The 21,056-nt window shown below is 42.6% G+C and overlaps 1 protein-coding gene across 1 annotated transcript in view; it reads left to right on the forward strand.

Moving 5' to 3' along the window:
• Positions 1-338: 338 nt before the first annotated feature.
• Positions 339-21,056, forward strand: part of LOC119955117 (protein phosphatase 1 regulatory subunit 12A-like) — a 291,292-nt gene continuing 270,574 nt past the window's right edge. The window contains 1 exon segment of the mRNA XM_038781005.1: positions 339-636. Coding sequence (XP_038636933.1) covers positions 406-636 — 231 coding nt within the window. The 5' untranslated portion in view covers positions 339-405.

The raw sequence follows: 21,056 nt of genomic DNA on the forward strand, positions 1-21,056 counted from the left end.
CATTAACCTCGTGGTGAATCGCCTCTGCACCCTCTACAGTGCAATCACATCCTTCCCCTGGTGTGGTGACCAGAACTGCACACAGTACTGTGGAATAGCCAGCGTTTTATACAGCTCCTCCTTGCTCCTATATTCTCAACATGCCCTGCCACCTGTATGTGTGATACGGTGATCCTCTTTGCTCCTGCAAACCTTTTAAAATTGTCCCCCATTTTCTCTCCATGTTCTTTACCCAAATTGCATCTTCCAACTGAGAGCAATCTGCCCAACAGGCTCTTGACGCCACCCCCGGCTGATGACGTCAGCGAAGGGGGCCGGGCCTCCAGCTCTCGCGGGATTATGCAGATGAGCGGCGCCATGGCTCCCAGGGCGATGGGATAGCCGGAGGGAGACGGCCCACACAAGATGGCGGACGCTAAACAGAAGCGGAATGAGCAGTTGAAGCGCTGGCTGGGCTCCGAGACCGAGCTCGAGCCGCCCGTCCTCAAGAAGAAGAAAACCAAGGTCAAGTTTGACGATGGCGCTGTGTTCTTGGCTGCCTGCTCGAGCGGGGACACGGATGAGGTGAAGAAGCTTCTGGATCGCGGCTCGGACATTAACTACGCTAATGTGGACGGACTGACCGCCCTGCACCAGGTGAGGAAGGGGAGAGGAGCCGGCCGCGGACTGGCACCAGGCCCGGAAAATTAGGCCGGGGTCCTTCAGCTCCATCGGTTCCGGGCACTTGGGAGGCGGAGATTAACCCCCTCCTCCCCTGGCACACTGCCTCCCAATTTCCCTACCTGCCCTCGCCAGCTTCCAGCCGGTTCTCTCTCCTGTACACCCTCTTCGTCTCCCCACCCAAAAGCTGGGCACCACACCCGCTCCCTCCTTGCCTACCCCCTCACCACCTTGCCTACCCCCTCCACCGTTCCTTCCCCAGGCCCCTCTCCAAATCCTCATCTCTCCTCCCTGCTTCCCTTCTCTAGAACGCCCCCCCCAGGAGGTTACGATGTGACATTTGCTTTGGGTGACCGGGGTTCACCCTTACAAGGAGATGTTTTGCCAGTCACTTTGTTCTTGCCCAGCTTCCTGGCAATATCTCTGAAATGAAGTTACCATCCTTTGCATGAGGGTTGGTTTCGGGCATGACACATTTGCACTGCAGATTTCGATCCTCATTCTCGTTGTCTCAGCCAATATCGCTGCCCAGTGGAGATTGAAAGCTTGAGTTTCCAAAACTGTTGCGCTGAATTTGGGTGTAAACCGAGTTAGAAAGTTGAAAATTTCCAGGCTGAATGTCAGCTCGCTTGGCCACCACTTAAACCACCTTGCTGCACCACAAGTTCAGGTTTATGAATTGCACAGTTTGTGTGATCATAAAGTTTGCACTGCTTAGGGATTTGAGTTTTTTTTGGGGGGGGGGGGGAGGGGGGCGTTGTGAAGACTGTTGAAGCCCGTGTGTAGCATATCCAGTATTTTATTCATTTGTTTGCAAGTAGGTTCTATAGTGATACTTAACGTTGCATTTTCTTTTATTGATGAAAATGCTGTGATTGAGTGTTTTTTTCCCCCTGTGAAATTTAACTTGGGCTGTATTGAAATGGTACAAATGGATCTTGTGCACTCAGCTGTGTTTCTGATGCATACTGTATAGTTTGTCACATTGTTTTAGATTGTTGTCATGAAGGCTGGTTGCTTTGCTATCTTGAAAGAATTGTTCTAATTATTGAATTTGTCCACAATGCTGAGAAATGAGAACTGAACAAATAACACATCCAGTATCTACCAGGGATTGTACAACAGTCTGTCAATGATGCTAAACGTGGCAGAAAAGCTGGTATATTTTGCAACTTGTCAAAACCCCGAGATCAGCCAACAGCTGTGGAATCTCTCCAACACACTTTAGATGTGTGTCTTTGTCTTTTGTTGCTGATAGAAGTTGTCATTGTGTCCTCTGTGATCAAAGTTCATGAAAGTATTGATTTTCTAAGCTCATTGCTCGTACATTGAAAAATGTGATTAACTTTGTTGCTGAGGATTCACACTTGCTCCATGGTTAATGTTAATGATTTCAGCCAAGGTTCAGGCATGTATCATCTACATTGATGTTAATCTGGTTACATAACATATAGCATACATGCACCTATCGGGAAGTCTTGTTTTTGAAGTTTAACAAGTTACTCCTAATCTTGTAATTTAATGTTTCAAGACAACTACTCTGGAAAAACATGTTGGACTTCAAAAACTAAATTGTTCCACAGCACAGTCTTCTGTACCTGACATTCCAAGATGACAGCAGGCGTAGAATAGAGAATAGTTATTTTATGGAAAAACAGATATGTATATCTGTTGCTGTTGCAAATGTATATCGGGCAACACGGTAGCATGGTGGTTAGCATAAATGCTTCACAGCTCCAGGGTCCCAGGTTCGGTTCCCGGCTGGGTCACTGTCTGTGCGGAGTCTGCACGTCCTCCCTGTGTGTGCGTGGGTTTCCTCCGGGTGCTCCGGTTTCCTCCCACAGTCCAAAGATGTGCGGGTTAGGTGGATTGGCCATGCTAAATTGCCCGTAGTGTCCTAAAAAGTAAGGTTAAGGGGGGGAGTTGTTGGGTTACGGGTATAGGGTGGATACGTGGGTTTGAGTAGGGTGATCATTGCTCGGCACTAAATCGAGGGCCGAAGGGCCTGTTCTGTGCTGTACTGTTCTATGTTCTATATATAAAAATATATTGAACATTTCCCTTTAAATGTAAATTAAGCTTGTAGTATAGGAAAGTATGATTCTCAGTATGCACTGCACAATGCCTATTCTGATGATATCAGATGGGCGGGTGCATTCCACCCTGCCATGCTTTGCAGTGTACATTCCTGAAATGACAGACAATAGAAATGATGGTTTAGGAGTGGATGCATTCCTTAGCTGCCAGGTTTGAAATGACCTCTGATTGAGGATGCACATTTTGTTGATAAGTAGAATTGATAAGAAAGTACAAGAAGTTTCTACTTTTATACTGGCAGCAAGAAGTTATTGCAGCAAATCTAATACATCTTCCATAGTTCAGTTCGGAAGAATGCAGTGAAGCTAGTTTTGATGATCCATGTTAAGGACATTTTTTTTCCGATGCAGAGGTCCTTTGTTTTCAAATCTGAGAGGGATTACTTTCCTGGTTCAACTTGACTACCTTGCAATGGACTGAATGTTGAAGTTTCTAAACATTAGACCCAGTTTACTTTCCATCATTAGAAATTGCTCATATGTCAATGATGAATCTTCCTGCAGATGGCTGGCTTTAAGTGAGATGTCAGTGTTGGCTAAGGTGGCAGATGAGCCCCATCCTAACCTTACAGGCTCTTCCATTTTGTATATGTCAGTTGGTAAGAGGTGGTGGCGGATTGTTGGCATGAGCCATCTCTCCGCATTGTGCTTTGTTGGCTGCTCTTGCTGATTGGATGGTCTTGATACGATTGTTTTTGATGAATCGCCAATTTGGTTGCAGTTGGGCATTTGTCTCCCATGTGTTAATGCTAACAGAGCAGATCTTCAAAGAGGCGTTAAGATTGTCTTGCACTTGAAAGGATGGCACTGTGGTGCAGTGGTTAGCACTGCTGCCTCATGATGCCGAGAACCCAGGTTCGATCCCAGCCCTGAGTCACTCCGTGTGGAGCTTTCACGTCCCCTCCCACCCCCGTGTCTGCGAGGGTCTTGCTCCCACAGCCCAAAGATGTGCAAGATAGGTGGATTGGCCATCCTAAATTGGCCCTTGATTGGAAGAAAAAAAGATTTGCATTTAAATTATTAACAAAACAGATCGTCTTTGAACTATTTACATCAGTTCCGTGCGAGCAGGTTCCCTGGTGTAGTGAGTACAAAAAATATTGGCAGTCCTGAATGAGGGAATCTGACATTGCGTCCTGTCCATAACGCCTGATGTGAGATTATCACGTCCTTTAATCTGGACATTTTTGTGTTTTGTGCTCATGCTTGTCCGTTTGTTCTCCCATTTGCTTTGCAAGAACCAATAAGACCGTGGTTTTCAGACCTTGAAGTGGTGACTATAACTCGTTCAGGCTTCAGCATCGTAGACGTGTTGGGAGTGCCACTGCCCAACAGACGAGTTCAGTGTCAGACTTTATATTACATTCTCAAATTCGGGTACGTGATACAGTATCGGTTGAGTTAGAGGTACACCACTGAATCCAGTGTCAGCTTTTTGGACTGGATAGGGTTTTATAATCTTTATCAGTGTCACCAGTTGGCTTACATTAGCACTGCAACAGAGTTACTGTGAAAACCGCCTAGTCACCACACTCCGGCACCTGTTTGGGATATAATAATAATCGCTTATTGTCACAAGAAGGCTTCAATGAAGTTACTGTGCATTTTCCAGCCCTTTAAATTCTTTGCTTTGGACTGCTGCCTCATATTTGAACACAACTCTATTTTTAAAAAAAAAATCCTTGATGTATTTTGAATTGAAGAAAATTATTTCAATTAAGACACAATTTCAGCATGCGCATCTCTGGGATGTAGGGGTGAGACCCACGCAGACACAGGCAGCATGTAAAGCACCACACAGACAGTGACCTGGGATTGAACCCGTGTCTTCGGTGGCTTGAGGCAGCAGTGCTAACTGCTGTGCTTCCCCCTCTTTGATATATTTGATGAGAGGCATGTTAGAGTCATAGCACAGAAAGAGCCTCTGGCTCATTGTCTCTGTAGGCTAACAAACACATCTATTCTTTTTTTAAAAATGTTTTTATTCTCTATTTTCACATTTTCCGTCAAAATTTACACCTCACCCACAGACAGTAAACGGTAACAAATACAAAATTAATCCCCTTAACAATAACAATGATCCCATCCTCCCACCACCCCAAACAATGGCCACCTGTCAATGGATATACAATGCCGCACTGTACCTTGCTAATGTACAGTGCCCTCTTCACCCGGTTGAAAGCAGCCCACCTCCTCGCCAGCTCCACCATAAAGGCCTGGTATACACGTATACCAGCTCCAGCCCACTGCACCACCCGCTTCCGCTTGGCCCAGCACAGGACCTTCTACTTCACACTGTACCTACTGAAGCACAGAGTCACTACCCTTGGTGGCTCACTCGCCTTTGGTACAGGTCCTTCAACTCCTTCGGGCAACCCCACAATCTTCAAATTCTGTCGCCTGGATCTGTTTTCCAGGTCTTCCATTTTTCCTCACAGTTCCTTGTTAATCTCCATCACTTTCTGGATCTCCTTCCTCATCGAGGTAAGTTGATCACTGTGCTTCAATAATGTCTCCTCCACTTCCTTCAGCGCCTCCCCTTGCTCCTGCACTTCCGTCACTCCGCTCGCCGTCACCGGGGAAATCGCCTCCTCCACCAGCACACTCAGAACATCTCTCATCTCCTTCCTCATGGTCTCCATGTATTTTGTAAACTGCCTTTCGAATTCCGCAGCCATCACCGTAGTTATTTCTTCAGCCGTAAGCAATGAAATGAAAATCGCTCCATTTTCCTTGGTGACCCTGCGGTGACCTTTCCACTCCCCGATGGACCTTCGGTCGTTTTTTTGCTCACCCTGACATTTCCCTTTACTGTGCCTCCTCTGTGCCTTCTCCCTGCTTTTGCCGCCTCTGTGGACCCTGGGACCAGGGTTAAAGCCCCGAAAAGGCTGTTCCCGAATGGGAGCCCTCCATTGCGTGGCTGCCTCCCGCCCGCCGTCACTGGACATCCAAAGACATCTATTCTAGTCCTATTTTCCAACATTTGGTCTGTAGCCTTGTATGCTATGGCATTTCAAGTGCTCATCTAAATGCTTCTCAAATATTGTGAGGGTTCCCGTCTCTGCCACCCTTTTGGACAGTGAATTCCAGATTCCCACCATCTCTGGGTGAGAGACTTTTTCACTAAATCGCTTGCCTTTAACCGTAATTCTATTCCCCCGGTCATTCATCCCTCAACTAAGGGGGGAAAGTTTCTTACTATCTATGTCTCATAATTTTGTACACCTCTATTAGCCTTCTCTGCTCTAAGAAAAACAACACCAGCCTAACTAGACTCCCTTCATCACTGAAATGCTCTAGTCCAGTTAGGATCCTTGTGAATCTCCTCTGCACTCTTTCCAGTGTAATCGCACCGTGCTATAGTGTGGCTACTAGACCTGCAGACCGTACTCTGGCTATGGCCTAATGTGCATTTTATACAGCTCCATTATAACCTCCCTGCTGTTGCATTCTATGGCTCGGGTACTAAAGGGCTTCTTAACCACTAGCTGCCTTCAGGGACCTTTGACATACTCCCCAAGATCCTTCTGGTTCTCTGTATTTTCTAGCATTGTGCCATATATGGTGTATTCCCTGGCCTTATTAGTCCTCCCTAAAATGCATCAACTCACACTTTTCAGGGTTAAATTCCACTTGCCACGGTGCTGCCTATCTGACCAGCCTGTCTCGAGTATCCTGTAGTCTAAGGCTTTCCTCCTTGCTGTTTAAGACATTAACCGTTTTTGTGTCATCTGCGAACTTACTGATCATACCCCCCACATTCAGGTCTAGATCATTAATGTACACTGCAAACAGTAAGGGACCCAGCAGGGACCATCAATGCCTATGTCACACCACTGGACACAGGCTTCTAATCACAATATAAAAAAAAAATATAGCGTATCCAATTCATTTTTTTCCAATTAAGGGGTAATTTAACGTGGCCAATCCACCTATCCGGCACATCTTTTGGGTTGTGGGGGTGAAATCCATGCAAATATGGGAAGAATGTGGAAACTCCACATGGACAGTGACCCAGAGCCGGGATCGAACCTGGGACCTCGGCACCGTAAGACAACCACGCTAACCACTTGTGCCACCATGCTGCCCTTTCCAATCACAAAAATAACCTTTACCAATCACCCTTTGCCTCCTGCCACTGAGCCAATTTTGGACATTCTTTGCCAAATTGCCCTGGATTATCCTTGATCAGTCTCCCTTGCAGGACCTTGTCAAAAACCTTACTTAAGTCCATGTAGACTACAAGAACTGTACTGCCCTCATCTATGTACCTCGTCACCACCTCAAACAATTTGGTTAAATTTGTAGGACATGGTCTTCCCTGGCAAAGCCATGCGGACCTCCTTGATTAATTCATTTCTCTCCAGGTGGGGATTAATTCTCTTCAGAATTTCTTCCGATAATTTCCCTACCATTGATGTTACTCATTGGCCTGTAATTATCTTTTTTTCCCTACTTACCTTTTTGAATAATGGAACCTCATTAGCTGTCCTACAGGCCCCTAACACCCCTCCTGTGACCAGAGAGGATTTGAAAATTTGCATCAGAGCCCCGGCAATCCTCTCCCTTACCTCCCACAGAAACCTAGCATACATCTCCTCTGAACCTGGGGATTGATCTACTTTTAACCCCACGAAAACTATGAACGCCTCCCTCTCGAGGCTCTTCATTTTACACTTATCAGGACAGATGCATAAATGTCAAATTTCAAAGGGAAAATCAATTATACTGCTTGGGGGAAAAAAGTGCTTATTGTTTTGTAAATCAGCTTTGGTTGAGGTGTTGCCCAGGGGAATGCATCAGGGCGCTCTTGTCTCCCATGCTTTACTTTATTCCTAAAAGTTGTAACATTTTTATGTGTAGTCATGGTGTCTTTTCCCCACATGGTACAGAGCTATGTAATTGATCCTTATTGTGTTAAATAATATAGTCAGTCAATCAGTCCCATGAATAAAATCTCTAAAAGACACATTGTCCACCTTGGCACAGCTGGTGGTAGTGGTCAGTAAAGCTGGCCTGTGCCACAGTTCACATTCCAAAGACAAACCTGGACTGACCTCAATGACTTTTGCCAACTAGAAGTGCTCTTGTGGTGTGCCAATCATCATGCTTCCTCCATGTCTGTCTTTTATAGCCCCTCCCAACTTAATATTCTGTAATGAGACGTGGAGGAATAAATGACAAAACTGCATTTGTGTTAATGAGGATCAATGTCACACGGAATTAGGATAACGGTCAGTATGACAGATTTGGACATGACTAAATTTCAGAATGATGTTCCTCTTTGATCAGTTTGGATTCTTGCAAGTACTAAGTATGGTTATGTCACCAGTTGGGTAAGTATGTGCTTTGTACCACCGGCTGTCAGCTGTTTCTTTTGCGCACAAAGCCACAAAAATGGTGCAATCAAGAAGACTTGCATTTATTTGATACTGTCTGGTTCTCAATGCTCCAGTACTTCCCTTGACACCTCATAATGAATCAGTCATGTTTGAAATGCAACAGCCAGTTTGCACATAGCAAGGTCCTAGAAACTGATATGCAAAATCATATTAATTCATGGTATGTAACATAGTGGTTAACACTGCAGCTTCACAGCGCCAGGGTGCCAGGTTCGATCCCTGCTTGGATCACTGTCTGTGCGGAGTTTGCACGTTCTCACCGTGTCTTCAGTAGGTTTCCTCCGGGTGTTCCGGTTTCTTCCCACAAGTCCCGAAAGACATGCCCGTTAGGTGAATTGGACATTCTAAATTCTCCCTCAGTGTACCTGAACAGGCGCTGGAGTGTCGCGACTAGGGAATTTTCACAATAACTTAATTGCAGTGTTAAAGTAAGCCTACTTGTGACGATAAAGATTATTATTACTTATTTATTTTTGGTTGTGCAATGCCAAATCCTGCAGTACTACTTGACTGAATTAATATTTGTTCGATGTGTAAATGTATACTCAAACTGGAAGTTAGCAGTAAAACAGAAGTTGGCAAAAACCAGACCTTTACAGCGTTGAACTCTCCATTCAATGTGGTTCTCACTTCTGTTTTCGCTGGGATAAGTGCTAAAAGTTAAAACTATGGCATTTTGGCCCCAGCAAATCCCTGTCTTCGGAAACATGCTTCTTAGGCTACATTAAATGTGGTTTGCCTTTGTAAATGTTGACATTTTCTGTTTGTGGGAATGGAGATGTGGAGCAGAGGGATGCCTTAGAAGGAGGCAAAATAAACTTGCTGGTATTCAGCTCCTGGAAGCCAATGTTTGGAACTTTTAAGTCTCACAAGAGAATTTGAGATCCCATTATTCAAAGGTTTGCACTCAACAATTGCAGTATACTGTAGAAACAAATGTTAACTGTGTTCATGGCATTAGAAACTAGAGATAGTTTCAAGTAAGTTGCAAGTGTGAGTGTTGCGTATAAGCTATCGCTTAGTTTATTTATATTCTGTATTTGTGTGTTAATAAAAGGGGTATGAATTTTGGTTTCATTTTAAAAGGTGTCTTTACTTCTGGGGACGTTTGTATTGTAATTAAATTTTATGATCCTTGGGGTGGATGCTGGTTTATGGAAGCTAAAACAAAGTAGAAAAACTGGGCTGCTGCCTGGCATCAGCGGTCTTAGGGTGAAAGGGAACAGAAGTTTTAGTTCAGTTGGAAGCAGGTGCCAGGAGAGAGCACTGCAGGAAGTGGGCTGCAAAAGAAAAGTGGAACCAAGAGTTAGATCCAGAAAAGAACAGGAATCTAGAAATCCTGTTAAGTGAGGTAAGACTAAGGAGCAGAGGAAAAGGCTACAAGTTAAAAGATAGAACTTTAGGGAGCAGATTTGTAACAAATTAGGCTTGCAAGAAGCCAGAGATGTGAGGAGACAGCCGAAGGTTGGCGTCTCCTTACTGCGGGTCTTTGGAGTAGTGGTGTCTTGTTTTGCACAGCCGAATACCTAAGAAGTTGCACTTCTTAGAAGATGAATCCTTAATGCGCATACAGATCCAGGGCAAAGGAACATCAGAAGGAGAGATTGAAACCCTGGATGTGGATCATTGTTGAAGGCATGCAAGTGAAAGCATTGTTTGGGAGAAGATTTTAGAAGTGTTGAAATTGGAAATACTTTAGAGAAAGGTGGAGTTCAGTTTTATGATGGTTTGCAAGCATGGGCGGGGGGTTTGGGGAGAGTTGATGAGTGATCCATAGTATCTGTTTTTGATGGCATCTATCATTTGGTTTCAGATTGTGGTGTGTGACTACAGCTACTTATTGGTTTACATGGACTGTACTGAACAGAGTACAAGGTGGAATTTGTGTTATCCTTATGAAATTGCATATATTTGTAAAGGTAAGGTTGGGTGAACGAGTAGTGTAATGTAATTTGTCTTGTCCTGTTTTATAAATGTTTATTCTTTTGTTCAAAGTTTATCAGAGGACTCTGCGACTGTTTGGTCATCGTTTTTGGACACAAAATATAAGCCAGGATCTGTCAAGCTGGGTTCCAGCCTGGATCTGACTTGTCCAGCAGTAACATCAACTGGGATCATAACAGTGGTGTAGGTTGATAGTCATGGCTCAATAGGTAGCCCACTGCAGGGACTTAGAACACAGAAATCAAGGCTGATCCTCTAGTGCAGTACTGAGCGAGAGTACACTGTCAGGGAAGCCATATTTCCGGTAAGTAGCTAAACTGAGGCCCCACCTGAGTCCTCAGGTGGCAATCTCTGGCATTTCCTGATTTCATGAAAGGTGCGAGAAAGATGCAAGTTTTCTTGAATATTTTTGGTGTGAATTTTGGCCGTCAAATGAACAGCGAAGCTAACTTTGGAAGGACAGAATGCTGCAGTATAGAAATCGGCTGTTCAACTCATCACACTCTTGTTAGCCAGAACTACTTAAATGATATGGTTTTGGCTGTGGACGTGCTTGGTAAAGTAATGTTTTGAGAGTGTTCAAATGATACAAAATATATGAATACATTATGATTTATCCAAAGGACAATTTTTGAAGCAAGCCAACCACACTTTCTCCTTGCATATGAGGTAGGAGCATCAGTAGATCATTCGGTTCCTCGAGTTTCTTCAGCTATTCAGTCAGCTTGTGGCCTCCACTCGTTTACATCCTATCCCCGATACCCTATGACTCCCTTGCCAGTAAAAAATGTATATAACAGCCTTAAAAATATTCACTGACCCTGCCTCAATTATTCCCTGGGGAAGAGAGAGTTTACAGACCCATGACCGTCTGAGGAAAATAAATTCTCCTCCTATCCGTTTTAGTTTTAAACTGTACACTGCTCGTTCTAGTCTCTAAGGGTAAACATCCTCTCAATATCCACCCTGTCAAGTCCCCTCAGGATCTTGCATGTCTCAAAAGATCACTTCTCATTCTTCTAAAACTCTAATGGATACAAACTTGATCTACCCAGATGTTTCTCAGAAGCTAACCCATTCATCCCAGGTATCAGTTGAGTGAACCATCCATGAACTGCTAATGCAATTATATCCTTGAGTAAAGAGACTAGTACTGGAGGCAATGCTCCAGATATGGTTTCACACATGTCCTGTAAAACTGTAGCAAAATGCCCCTACTTTTATGTCCATCCTTTACAATAAAGCCCAGAATTCGATTTGTCTTCCTAATTCATGTGCTGTACTTGCATTTAACTTTGATTCATATACCAGGACATCCTGATCACCTCTGACTCAGCAATCTCTCCTCTTTTAAATAATGTGTTGCTTTTTTATTTTTATGTCAAAGTGGACAAGTTCATATTTTCCCACGTTATACTCCATCTGTAAATTTTAACCTATATATCTTTGCAGACTCCTTGTGTCTTCTTCACAACTTGCTTTTCTACCTTTGTGTCATCAGCAAATTTAGCCATCATGCATTTGGTTCCTTGACATTAAATTTTGGTCATTAAATTCTCCTTAAATTCTCATTGCATTTGATGGTTACGTTTGAGTGTTTGCAACCTTCAACAAATCAGCATTGATGTGTACATGCAAAAAACCTGACCAACATGAAAGCAAAATGTGAGGGCTGGTCCCACGTGTGCACACAGTTCTGTAGTTATCCCCACCGTAGAGTATCCGAGGCCTGAAGCCTGGCATTGACCAGCCAGACTAATTGGGGAGAAGGTACATATATGTTGTAGGTGTATTTGATAAACGATGCGGTATTAGTTTGTTCAGGTTTGCAGAACTTTTTTATTTAAATACTGTGTATTGATACTTTAATTTTAAATGAATGTTAATTATGGGGCAGTGAAAACTTAACCCAGAATCTAATTACTTTGTTTTAAGTGGTTTGGACAATGCTGGAAATTGCTTTTGAGGAAAGCTTTAGATGGTAACAGGGGTATTTTTATTGCTTAGCAGCACTTGAAGCAAAACCCTTTATAGCTTGTCTAATATTTTTTTTCAAATGCACAGGAATTTTTTTTATTGCAAATTATTTAGTTGTCTACTTAGTGGAACAGAAAATCTGTGTATATTGATATATTAGGCTTTCAAAGCTGCATAATTGAGAATTTAAATTATGGTTCACAATTTCAGCTAGAAGAAAATGTACCTTAATTTTTTCAATTAAGAGTCAATTTAGCATGGCCAATCCACTTACCCTGTACATCTTTGGTTTGTGGGGGTGAGACCTATGCAGGAACTGGGGAAATGCACAAACTCTACATGGACAGTGACCCGAGGCTGGGATTGAACCAAAGTCTTTGGCGCTTTGAGGCAGCAGTGCTGACCATTGCACCACCCTGCCACCCGTTGATTTTGTATTTTAGGATAGACACTGCATTCTTGACACCCTTTAATCTATATTATTCAATTTGTTCTAGACATGCATTTTTGTTGAAGTCTTTTTCCTTTGCTATCTGCCTCCCTCAAAAACGTAGTTTAAGGCATGATGATTGGGTAGTTTGTTGCTTTTAGATTGTTGGATTATTGTAGTTCACACACTTTTTATTGGAAACAGCAAAATACCATATGAAGCAAGGGATAGGTTAATAGAGATGCGGTGGCAAACAGTTAAGGGGATATTTTCAGAATACACAGAATAGATGCATTCTAACAAGTAAGAAAAAAATCAAGGGACAGATACTAGTTAACTAGAAAGATAAAAGATGGTATTGAACTTAAATTTAAAAAAACATAATTGTGCAAAACAGGAGGAAGGTCAGAAGATTGGACAGAATGTGGCGACTAGGGTTTTTTCACAGTAACTTCATTGAAGCCTACTTGTGACAATAAGTTATTATTAATAATAAAAGGAAATGTATTAAAGTAACAATGGCCCTATGGAAAGTGAATCTGGAGATTTGATGATGGAAAACAAGGAGATGGCAGAGATTGAATAGTTATTTTGTATCAGTTTTCACTCTAGAGGATGCAACATCCCAGAAGCAGCTATAAACCAGGAAGGGAGGGAGGAACTCAGGAAAATTATGGTCACCCGAGAAGTGGTACTGAGAAATTGTTGGAGCTGTGGATTGGCAAGTACCCAGGTTAAAAGAAGTGGTCAATGAGATAGTTTGCGCAGTGATTTTAAGTTTCCAAACTCCGTATATTTGTGATAAGTAGGTAGATTGGAAATGTAATTCTATTATTTTAAAAAAGGGAGGGAGACACAGAGACAAAGTACAGGCCAGTTCGTTTAACATCTGTCATAGGGAAAATGTTTGGAGCTATTATTAAAAAAGCTATACAAGGGCACTCGGGTACGTTCATCAGGCAGACCCAACATAGTTTTGTGAAAGGGAAATCATGTTTAACCAACTTTTTTTTAATAAATGTTTTTTATTCTGTTTTCATGTTTTATATTGAACAAATTACAAATTGTTAGAGAGAGAGAAAAAAAAAGAACATGCAAAAATTAACATATATATATTTACAGGTAAGCATCTTCGTAATAATAACTGTGGCCTCCCCCCGTTAGCCGGCATACATATTTTACATTCCCCAATATGGCCGAGGCACATGTTTATTGGCATTTATTTACAGTTTGGTTTTGGGCCTTAGCTAGCCATCAAACTCCCGTAACGAACCCGTAGCTCCTCCCTCCCCCCCCTCCTGGCTACCTTCCCCCGATTCCCGTCCATTTTCCCCTGATTCTTGGCCACCCGACTATTCTTCCTCTTGTACGTTGGCCACAAACAGGTCCCGGAACAGTTGCATGAATGGCTCCCACGTTCTGTGGAAGCCGTCGTCCGACCCTCGGATGGCGAATTTGATTTTCTCCATTTGGAGAGATTCCGAGAGGTCGGACAGCCAGTCTGCAGCTCTGGGCGGTGCTGCTGACTGCCAGCCAAACAGGATTCTACGGCGGGCGATCAGGGAGGCAGAGGCAAGGGCGTCCGCCCTCCTCCCCAGGAATAGATCTGGCTGGTCTGAAACCCCGAAGACCGCCGCTATCGGGCATGGCTCCACCCTCACCCCCACCACTTTGGACATAGCCTCGAAGAAGGCTGTCCAGTACTCCACAAGTCTGGGGCAAGACCAGAACATGTGGGCGTGGTTGGCCGGGCCTCTTTGGCACCGTTCACATCTGTCCTCCACCTCCGGGAAGAACCTACTCATACGGTTTCTTGTTAAGTGGGCTCTATGTACCACTTTTATGTTTAACCAACTTATTGAATTTACTTGAAGTGAATGAAGGGAGACAGGGGCATATACTGCACATTGATTTCAAGACCGCTTTTGACAAGGTGACACAACAAAGGTTATTGCGGAAAATAAAAGCTAATTTTATTGGGGGTAACCTATTGGCATGGATAGGTGGCTCACAAAAAGCTGAGCGTAAGCATAAATGGATTTTTTCAGGTTAGCATCAGGATACATGCTGGGGCCTCAACCTTTTATGATTTATATAAATGACTTTGGATGATGGGAGGTTGCCAAATTTGCTGCTGACACAGATAGGAAAGTAAGTTGTGAAGATGACATAAGGAGGCAACAAAAATATATAGATGGATTAAGTGAGCGAGCAAAAATATCTTTGGACGAGGAAAAAGATAGTTCTCAAATATGAGTATCATCCCTCTATTGTGTTGCAGCTACAACTAGTTATTCAATTTGGATATTGTTTGTGCAACAGGGGAAAGTATTAGTTCAGGTATGGTAGATATATTGTGCAACGAGTGTTTTATAGAAACTGTGTTTAATCATCCATATGTACTAATTGGATAAGAGTAGAGTAGTCAGTTTTGTGTGTATTTGTTTTTTATTTTAAGAAAAAGTCTTTTATAATTAGTGCCTGACAACTGAGATTTTATTCTCGCTGGGGTTTCGCAAGGTTCCGTACATCAAAAGAAAACTATACACCTCCACGAACTGGTATTCCAAGTTGGGATAACAGATGCAGATTTTAAGGTTACTATCGGATCAGCTATGATATTAAATTGTGAAGTGGACTCGGGAATAACAGTCACAGATAACATCAGCGTGCTTTGTGACATTGCGTTGAATTGAAATTTCTGCAGAATGTCAGAGCCATGTTTGAGTGAGAAATTTGTCAACTTGTATATGTATCTTTTTGTATCTCATGCTCTCGGTGATATCAAAATGTTGATATCTGAATAAACTTCAGACTCCCTTTCCTATTTCAACCTCTTGACTTTTCCAAACAATTGCAATTAACTTTTTTTTTGACAACTGAACACTGATTTGCATAAATTAATACAAAGACATGTCTCTTAGTGATGGATACATTCAGAAGATATCCTCTTCTGACTTGGAACTATATTGCTGTTCCTTCACTTTTGTCAGGTCAGAATCCTGGAACTCCCTCTCAAGAGCACTGTGGGCATACCTAAATCACATGGACTGCAACGGTTCAAGAAGGCAGCTCACCACCACCTTCTCGAGGGAAATTAGGGATGGCCAATATATGCTGGCCTAGTTAGTGACTTCCACACCCTGTAAATAAATTTTCAAAATTTGCAGATCTGTACCCATCATACAAAAACTGCAGTGGATCATGGAAACCTTTCACATTAAAGGGGGTTGCTGGTGTTGAATGATGGAATATATGCCATGAATACTGTAAACAAAACTAACAATTCATCTTTGACTGCATAGCCCTCTAGCCAGCATACCCGGCGCCATTGTTAAAATGTCTGTTGGATTGTGTTTCCTCATTGTGGTAGATTCACCTGGATTAGTTGGCTACTCATTTTCAGCCTCCGATCTGGCAGAAGTAGAGGAGCTCATTCCTGCAGGATTTCAGACTAGCTGAATTACTTAGAATTGACTCCAGGTTGTTGACTTGTTGAGTATTTACTTCATCATGATCAGGTTTAATTTCTGGTGACAGATGTGGGATTTTCCAGAATGTTTATTTTGAGATTGTCATTCCAACAATTCTTTTTGTCAGTGGTTGTGCTGTGGGTGATGTTAGATCTCTTCCGATTTAAATTTATGGATTATTGAGTAACTTTATTCCCTGATATCAGTTGTGTTGGACAGACAGGAGTCCGGTGCTTCAGCCTTGGAAAAAGTCTTAATTTAGTTATAGTCTCCAGGTGTGCAGTGTTTACTATTATTGCCTAGAACTGGGTTGCAAGTCGCTTTCATGTTCCCACCATTAAAGTTTAGGAGAGCAATAGCTGTGAATTAGGGCCAGACGTTTGCACAGTTCTATCTGGTTCCTTTACTTTGTTAGCTGGCTCAGTAATCCACAAAACACGGGGGCTTCTGTTTTTGGTACATGGTACACCTAATTGAAGGCACTAATTATTCAGAATCCAAATTTTAATCAGTGCTAATATCAAAGCAGTTTAGTGCTAATTATCTGAAGCTTGGTTGCCTTCTCAATATAGGACTATTGTGTGATTTAACGAGTGGGCTGGATGGAATGACAATACGTAGATCAGAATTAAATTGGGTGTTGTGATGCCAATGGTGTTGATGAACAGACGTATTAGGCTTTCAGCCTGAGCTTGGTAGCAGACCAGAGACCTTTTTTTAAATTTAGAGTACCCAATTGTTTTTTCCCCATATTCTTTGTACCCAATTAGTTTTTTCCAATTAAGGGGCAATATAGCGTGGCCAATCCACCTGTCCTGCACATCTTTGTATTGTGGGGGTGAGACCCACGTAGACACGGGGAGAATGTGCAAACTCCATACGGACAGTAACCTGGGGACGGAATCGAACCTGGGTCCTTGGCACTGAGACAGCAGTGCTAACTACTGCACCACAGTGCTGCCCTGCAGACCAGAATCTTGAGCACTGACACTTGAGTATAGCATTGAGAATGCTGCATTGTCAGAATTTCCGTCTCAACGGATCAGTCAAGACACCGTAGCTCCTTGTACCTTCTCAGCTTGGTGTGAAAGATCAGCAACACCCTTAAAGAGCAGGAGAGGGATTCTGACATTTTGGTCAATACATCATTATAACCTTTATCAGGTCGTTAATTTGGTCTCTTCAGCCATCAGAAAAAGTGCACAATATGAAGCTAGCCTATCCAAAACAGATTTGATTTGCTGATTATTCATCATACACAGATGCCAACGACAAGTTATTAATTTCGTGTATGGGCATTGGCTGCTGACTTTCTCTACATTTTCATTTCCACAGTGTCCACGCTTCAAAAAAGCGCAATTGGCTGCAAAGTCTTTACGAATGCTCTGAGAGCTTGAAAATCTCATTTAAATGCATGTTTGTGATGGCACGGTGGTGCAGTGGTTAGCACTTCTACCTCATGGCGCTGAGGACCCGGGTTCGATCACGGCCCTGGGGCACTGTCCATGTGGAGTTTGCCCATTCTCCCAGTGTCCGCGTGGGTCTCACCCCCACAACCCAACAAGATGAGCAGGATAGGTGAATTGCCCACACTAAATTGGCCCTTAATTGGGAAAAAAAGAATTGGTTACTTAAATTTATGTTAAAAAATGCACACTTGTTCTTCCAAAATTGGCTTTGGGACACAGGTACTGGACATTTTATCCAGCATCCCAAAATCTGGAGGGACCCAAAACTGGCGACATTTAAAGATGGCACTCTGGGTAGAAATTAGTGCGCTGGGTACTACTTTGAGCTGCTGCTTAGTTTGGTGATGTCACTGATTCCTGCGTGGTTCAAACACTGCTCCATGTGCTTGTAAGTGCCTCTCTGTAATTCCAGTCTTTTTTTAGCTCCGGGTTTTTTCAGTCATGTGATAAAGGCCAGCACACAACCCTGTGGCTAGTGGGAGGGCCAAGAAGAAGCGCTTGTCGTTAAGTATTGACCAGGAATGGGAGTTGCTAAGTTTTTGTGAGAGAGGTGTCTCAGTGAAAATATTACATGGTGGTGTTGGTACATCGATCATTTATGATTTGAAGAAGCAGAAGAAGTTACTTACGTTTTATGCTGATAGTGATGTACCAAAATTAATGGATAATGGGAAAACACTACATCAAAGACTGACCATGTAGGCAGTGTTAGTAGAGTTGAGTTGGAGCAAAAAACATCCATTGGATTTCTTAATTGTCATGGCCCATGTGAAGGAGTTCTATGAAATCTAATGACACCATATGCATATTCCTCAGGATAGTATGACAAATGTTTTAAAAAACACACCGTGGCATGTGTTTGCTGTAAAAATGCAGTAAAAAAGCTGAGGCATACTTGGATACATTTTTACGATAATATTGAAAGAAGGTTTAACAGCAGAGGAAGTGTACGATGCTGATGACAACATTTATTTTGTGAGTATGTTCCCAGGAAAATCGACATTCTAGTCAGCACCAACAGAATGCAAAGATTCTAAAGACAGTTTGCTGTACTCCGATCTTCAAGTACAGATGACACTTGCTTATTATTGGAAAAGACCAGAATCCTTGGGTTTCCAAGGGGATTGCGATTTTTCCTGATGTTCATAAGGCAATAAGTGTACATGGATAACAAGATAAATTGGTGCAACACCCATTTTGCCCCTGACGCCAAGGCTCAATGTTGGTTTGTAGGTCTTCCCACGGACTGCAAAACTGTTACCCCTTGATAATTTTCTGATTCAACCCAGTGCAGAACTCCTTATCAAAGTCTATGTTTTGGGGTATTTATATCCCTATCCAGCTCGGGGGCCAAGGCAGCCTGTGTGCATTCAAGACCAGGTATGAGGCTGAATTCGTGTTGAGGATTGCCTGAACATTGACAATGATGCTCCAGTTTGCCTCTAATTCTCAGACAATGAAATATGAGACGGTCATTAACAAGAATAAAGAAATGAATGAGAATGATGACGATAGAAATGGTGCATTGGATGACCAGGAAACAGTGCCTAAGCTTTGCGGAGGAATTAATTCATGGGATGGAGCAGAAAACCTCTATTACAGAGCAGCATATTATGTGGATGTACAAAATATAAGAGGTGTTCCTGAAAGAAAAGTTCAGATATTTGAGACAACTTAAGCTGCAGAACATGTTTAAAAGAATAATGAAAGAGCCCCAACCTTCAGCTTCCTCGACCTGTGCCTCTATTTCAGCTACCAACCCAGACATTGCTGTTGATGATGATTCTTCAAATAATAATAAGATGCAATGTAATTTAAAAAGCAATAAATTTAGAGTACCCAATTGATTTTTTTTCCAATTAAGGGGCAATTTAGCGTGGCCAATCTGCCTACGTTGCACATCTTTCGGTTGTGGGGGTGAAACCCAAGCATACACGGGGAGAATGTGGAAACTCCACACGGACAGTGACCCAGAGCCGGGATCGAACCTGGGACCTCGGTGCAGCGAGGCACCAGTGCTAACCACTGCACAACCGTGCTGCCCTCTGATGCAATGTAATTTAAGAAAATAAATCTATCAGCCTTCATATGGAAGCAGAAAAACTGATGATGATTTGGTCAGTAAATAAAACCCTTTTATTCTTTATCATACTATATTTTATATGTAGTTAGTGTACATGTTATGCCTTGACCCAAAATCCATCAAGTCCCCAAATCAGGTCCTGAGCTTCCTGGATATGGGAGCTGGTACCTGGATTCTTTTCTTTTTTTTTTCTTTTTGAAAATAAATTTAGATTTCCCAATTCTTTTTTTCCAATTAAGGGTCAATTTAGCATGATCAATTCACCTACCCTGCCCTGTGGTGTTTTCTGATTACATTTGTCCATTTGGATTCCTTGGAGATGAAGCGTCAAAGCATTTTCTCAGGTGCATAACATGGCAATTCAAGACTGAAGGTTAAGCCATGTTCCATTAATTTGCTTATACCTGCAGTTTCTGTTATGTTTTGAGAAGAATGTATGTACCACTGGAGCAGCATCGGAAAGAACAGGCCATTCCCAACATTCCATTCGAGCAGGACAAACAAGCAAAAGAGAAATATAGGTGAAATAGGATCAAGTTGCCTCGGCTGTGTCGACTGGATTGCCCCAACCACAGTAGGCATGTGACCAAAGGGCCAGTGATTAGATGCTGCTGAACTATAGAGACTAGAGTGACATCTGGTATTTAAATATGAAACACCTGTGTTAAAAATTTGGAAAGGGTGGATGTTTTGGGTCCACAGTCACAAGCTTCATGTTTGATTTTTCTGGTCATGCTTTTTGTTAGCATATCCTGGTCATGCTTTTTGTTAGCGTATCCAATTTGTTGATTGAAACAATTTTGTTTTGCGAACTGCCACTGCTACCAAGTAGTAATAGCTCTGGCCACTAACTGGCTCTCTAGAGTAGGATTCTGTAGTCTGTTCAACTCCAAGTCTTGCCAATTTATATATTAAAACTCAGATTAATCAAATAAATATGGACAACATCAAAGGAAATTTGCTAGTTGTGGGGAACATGCAATCAATCCTACATTTTAAAAATGTGATGCACCGTGTCCCATCTGAGCTCTTTACAAATGTTAATTGGAGAGATTTTGTTCAAATCTGTAGCAATTTTATCAGTTGGTATTTAAAAGTTAAATGTTTAAGATGACAAGACTGCATTAGAACCATCACTCAACAAGGCTGTTCAGACTTCACTTCCCAAACCCATGATGCTATGTCAAAGCACAAGGGCAGCAGATGCATGAGAATACAACCACCTTCAAGTTTGCCACCAAGCCACTCATTATCCTGACTTGGAAATATATCGCTGTTCCTTCACTGTGAGTGGGTTGAAATCCTGGCCAGGACAGTGGGTGTACTTATACCACATGCTGAACAGCCAGCGTTCCAGGAGAATCAGGGAGCAGAGGTGAGTACAGTGGTCGTCGTTAAGGAGAAGGTTCTGGGGAAGCTGAAAGGGCTGAAGGTGGATAAATCACGTGGACTGACTGGACTACTCCCCAGGTTTCTGAAGGAGATAGCTGAGGAGATTGTGGAGGCATTGGTGATGATCTTT

This window comes from Scyliorhinus canicula, chromosome 20, assembly GCF_902713615.1.
Source record: "Scyliorhinus canicula chromosome 20, sScyCan1.1, whole genome shotgun sequence".
Lineage (NCBI taxonomy): Eukaryota > Metazoa > Chordata > Chondrichthyes > Carcharhiniformes > Scyliorhinidae > Scyliorhinus > Scyliorhinus canicula.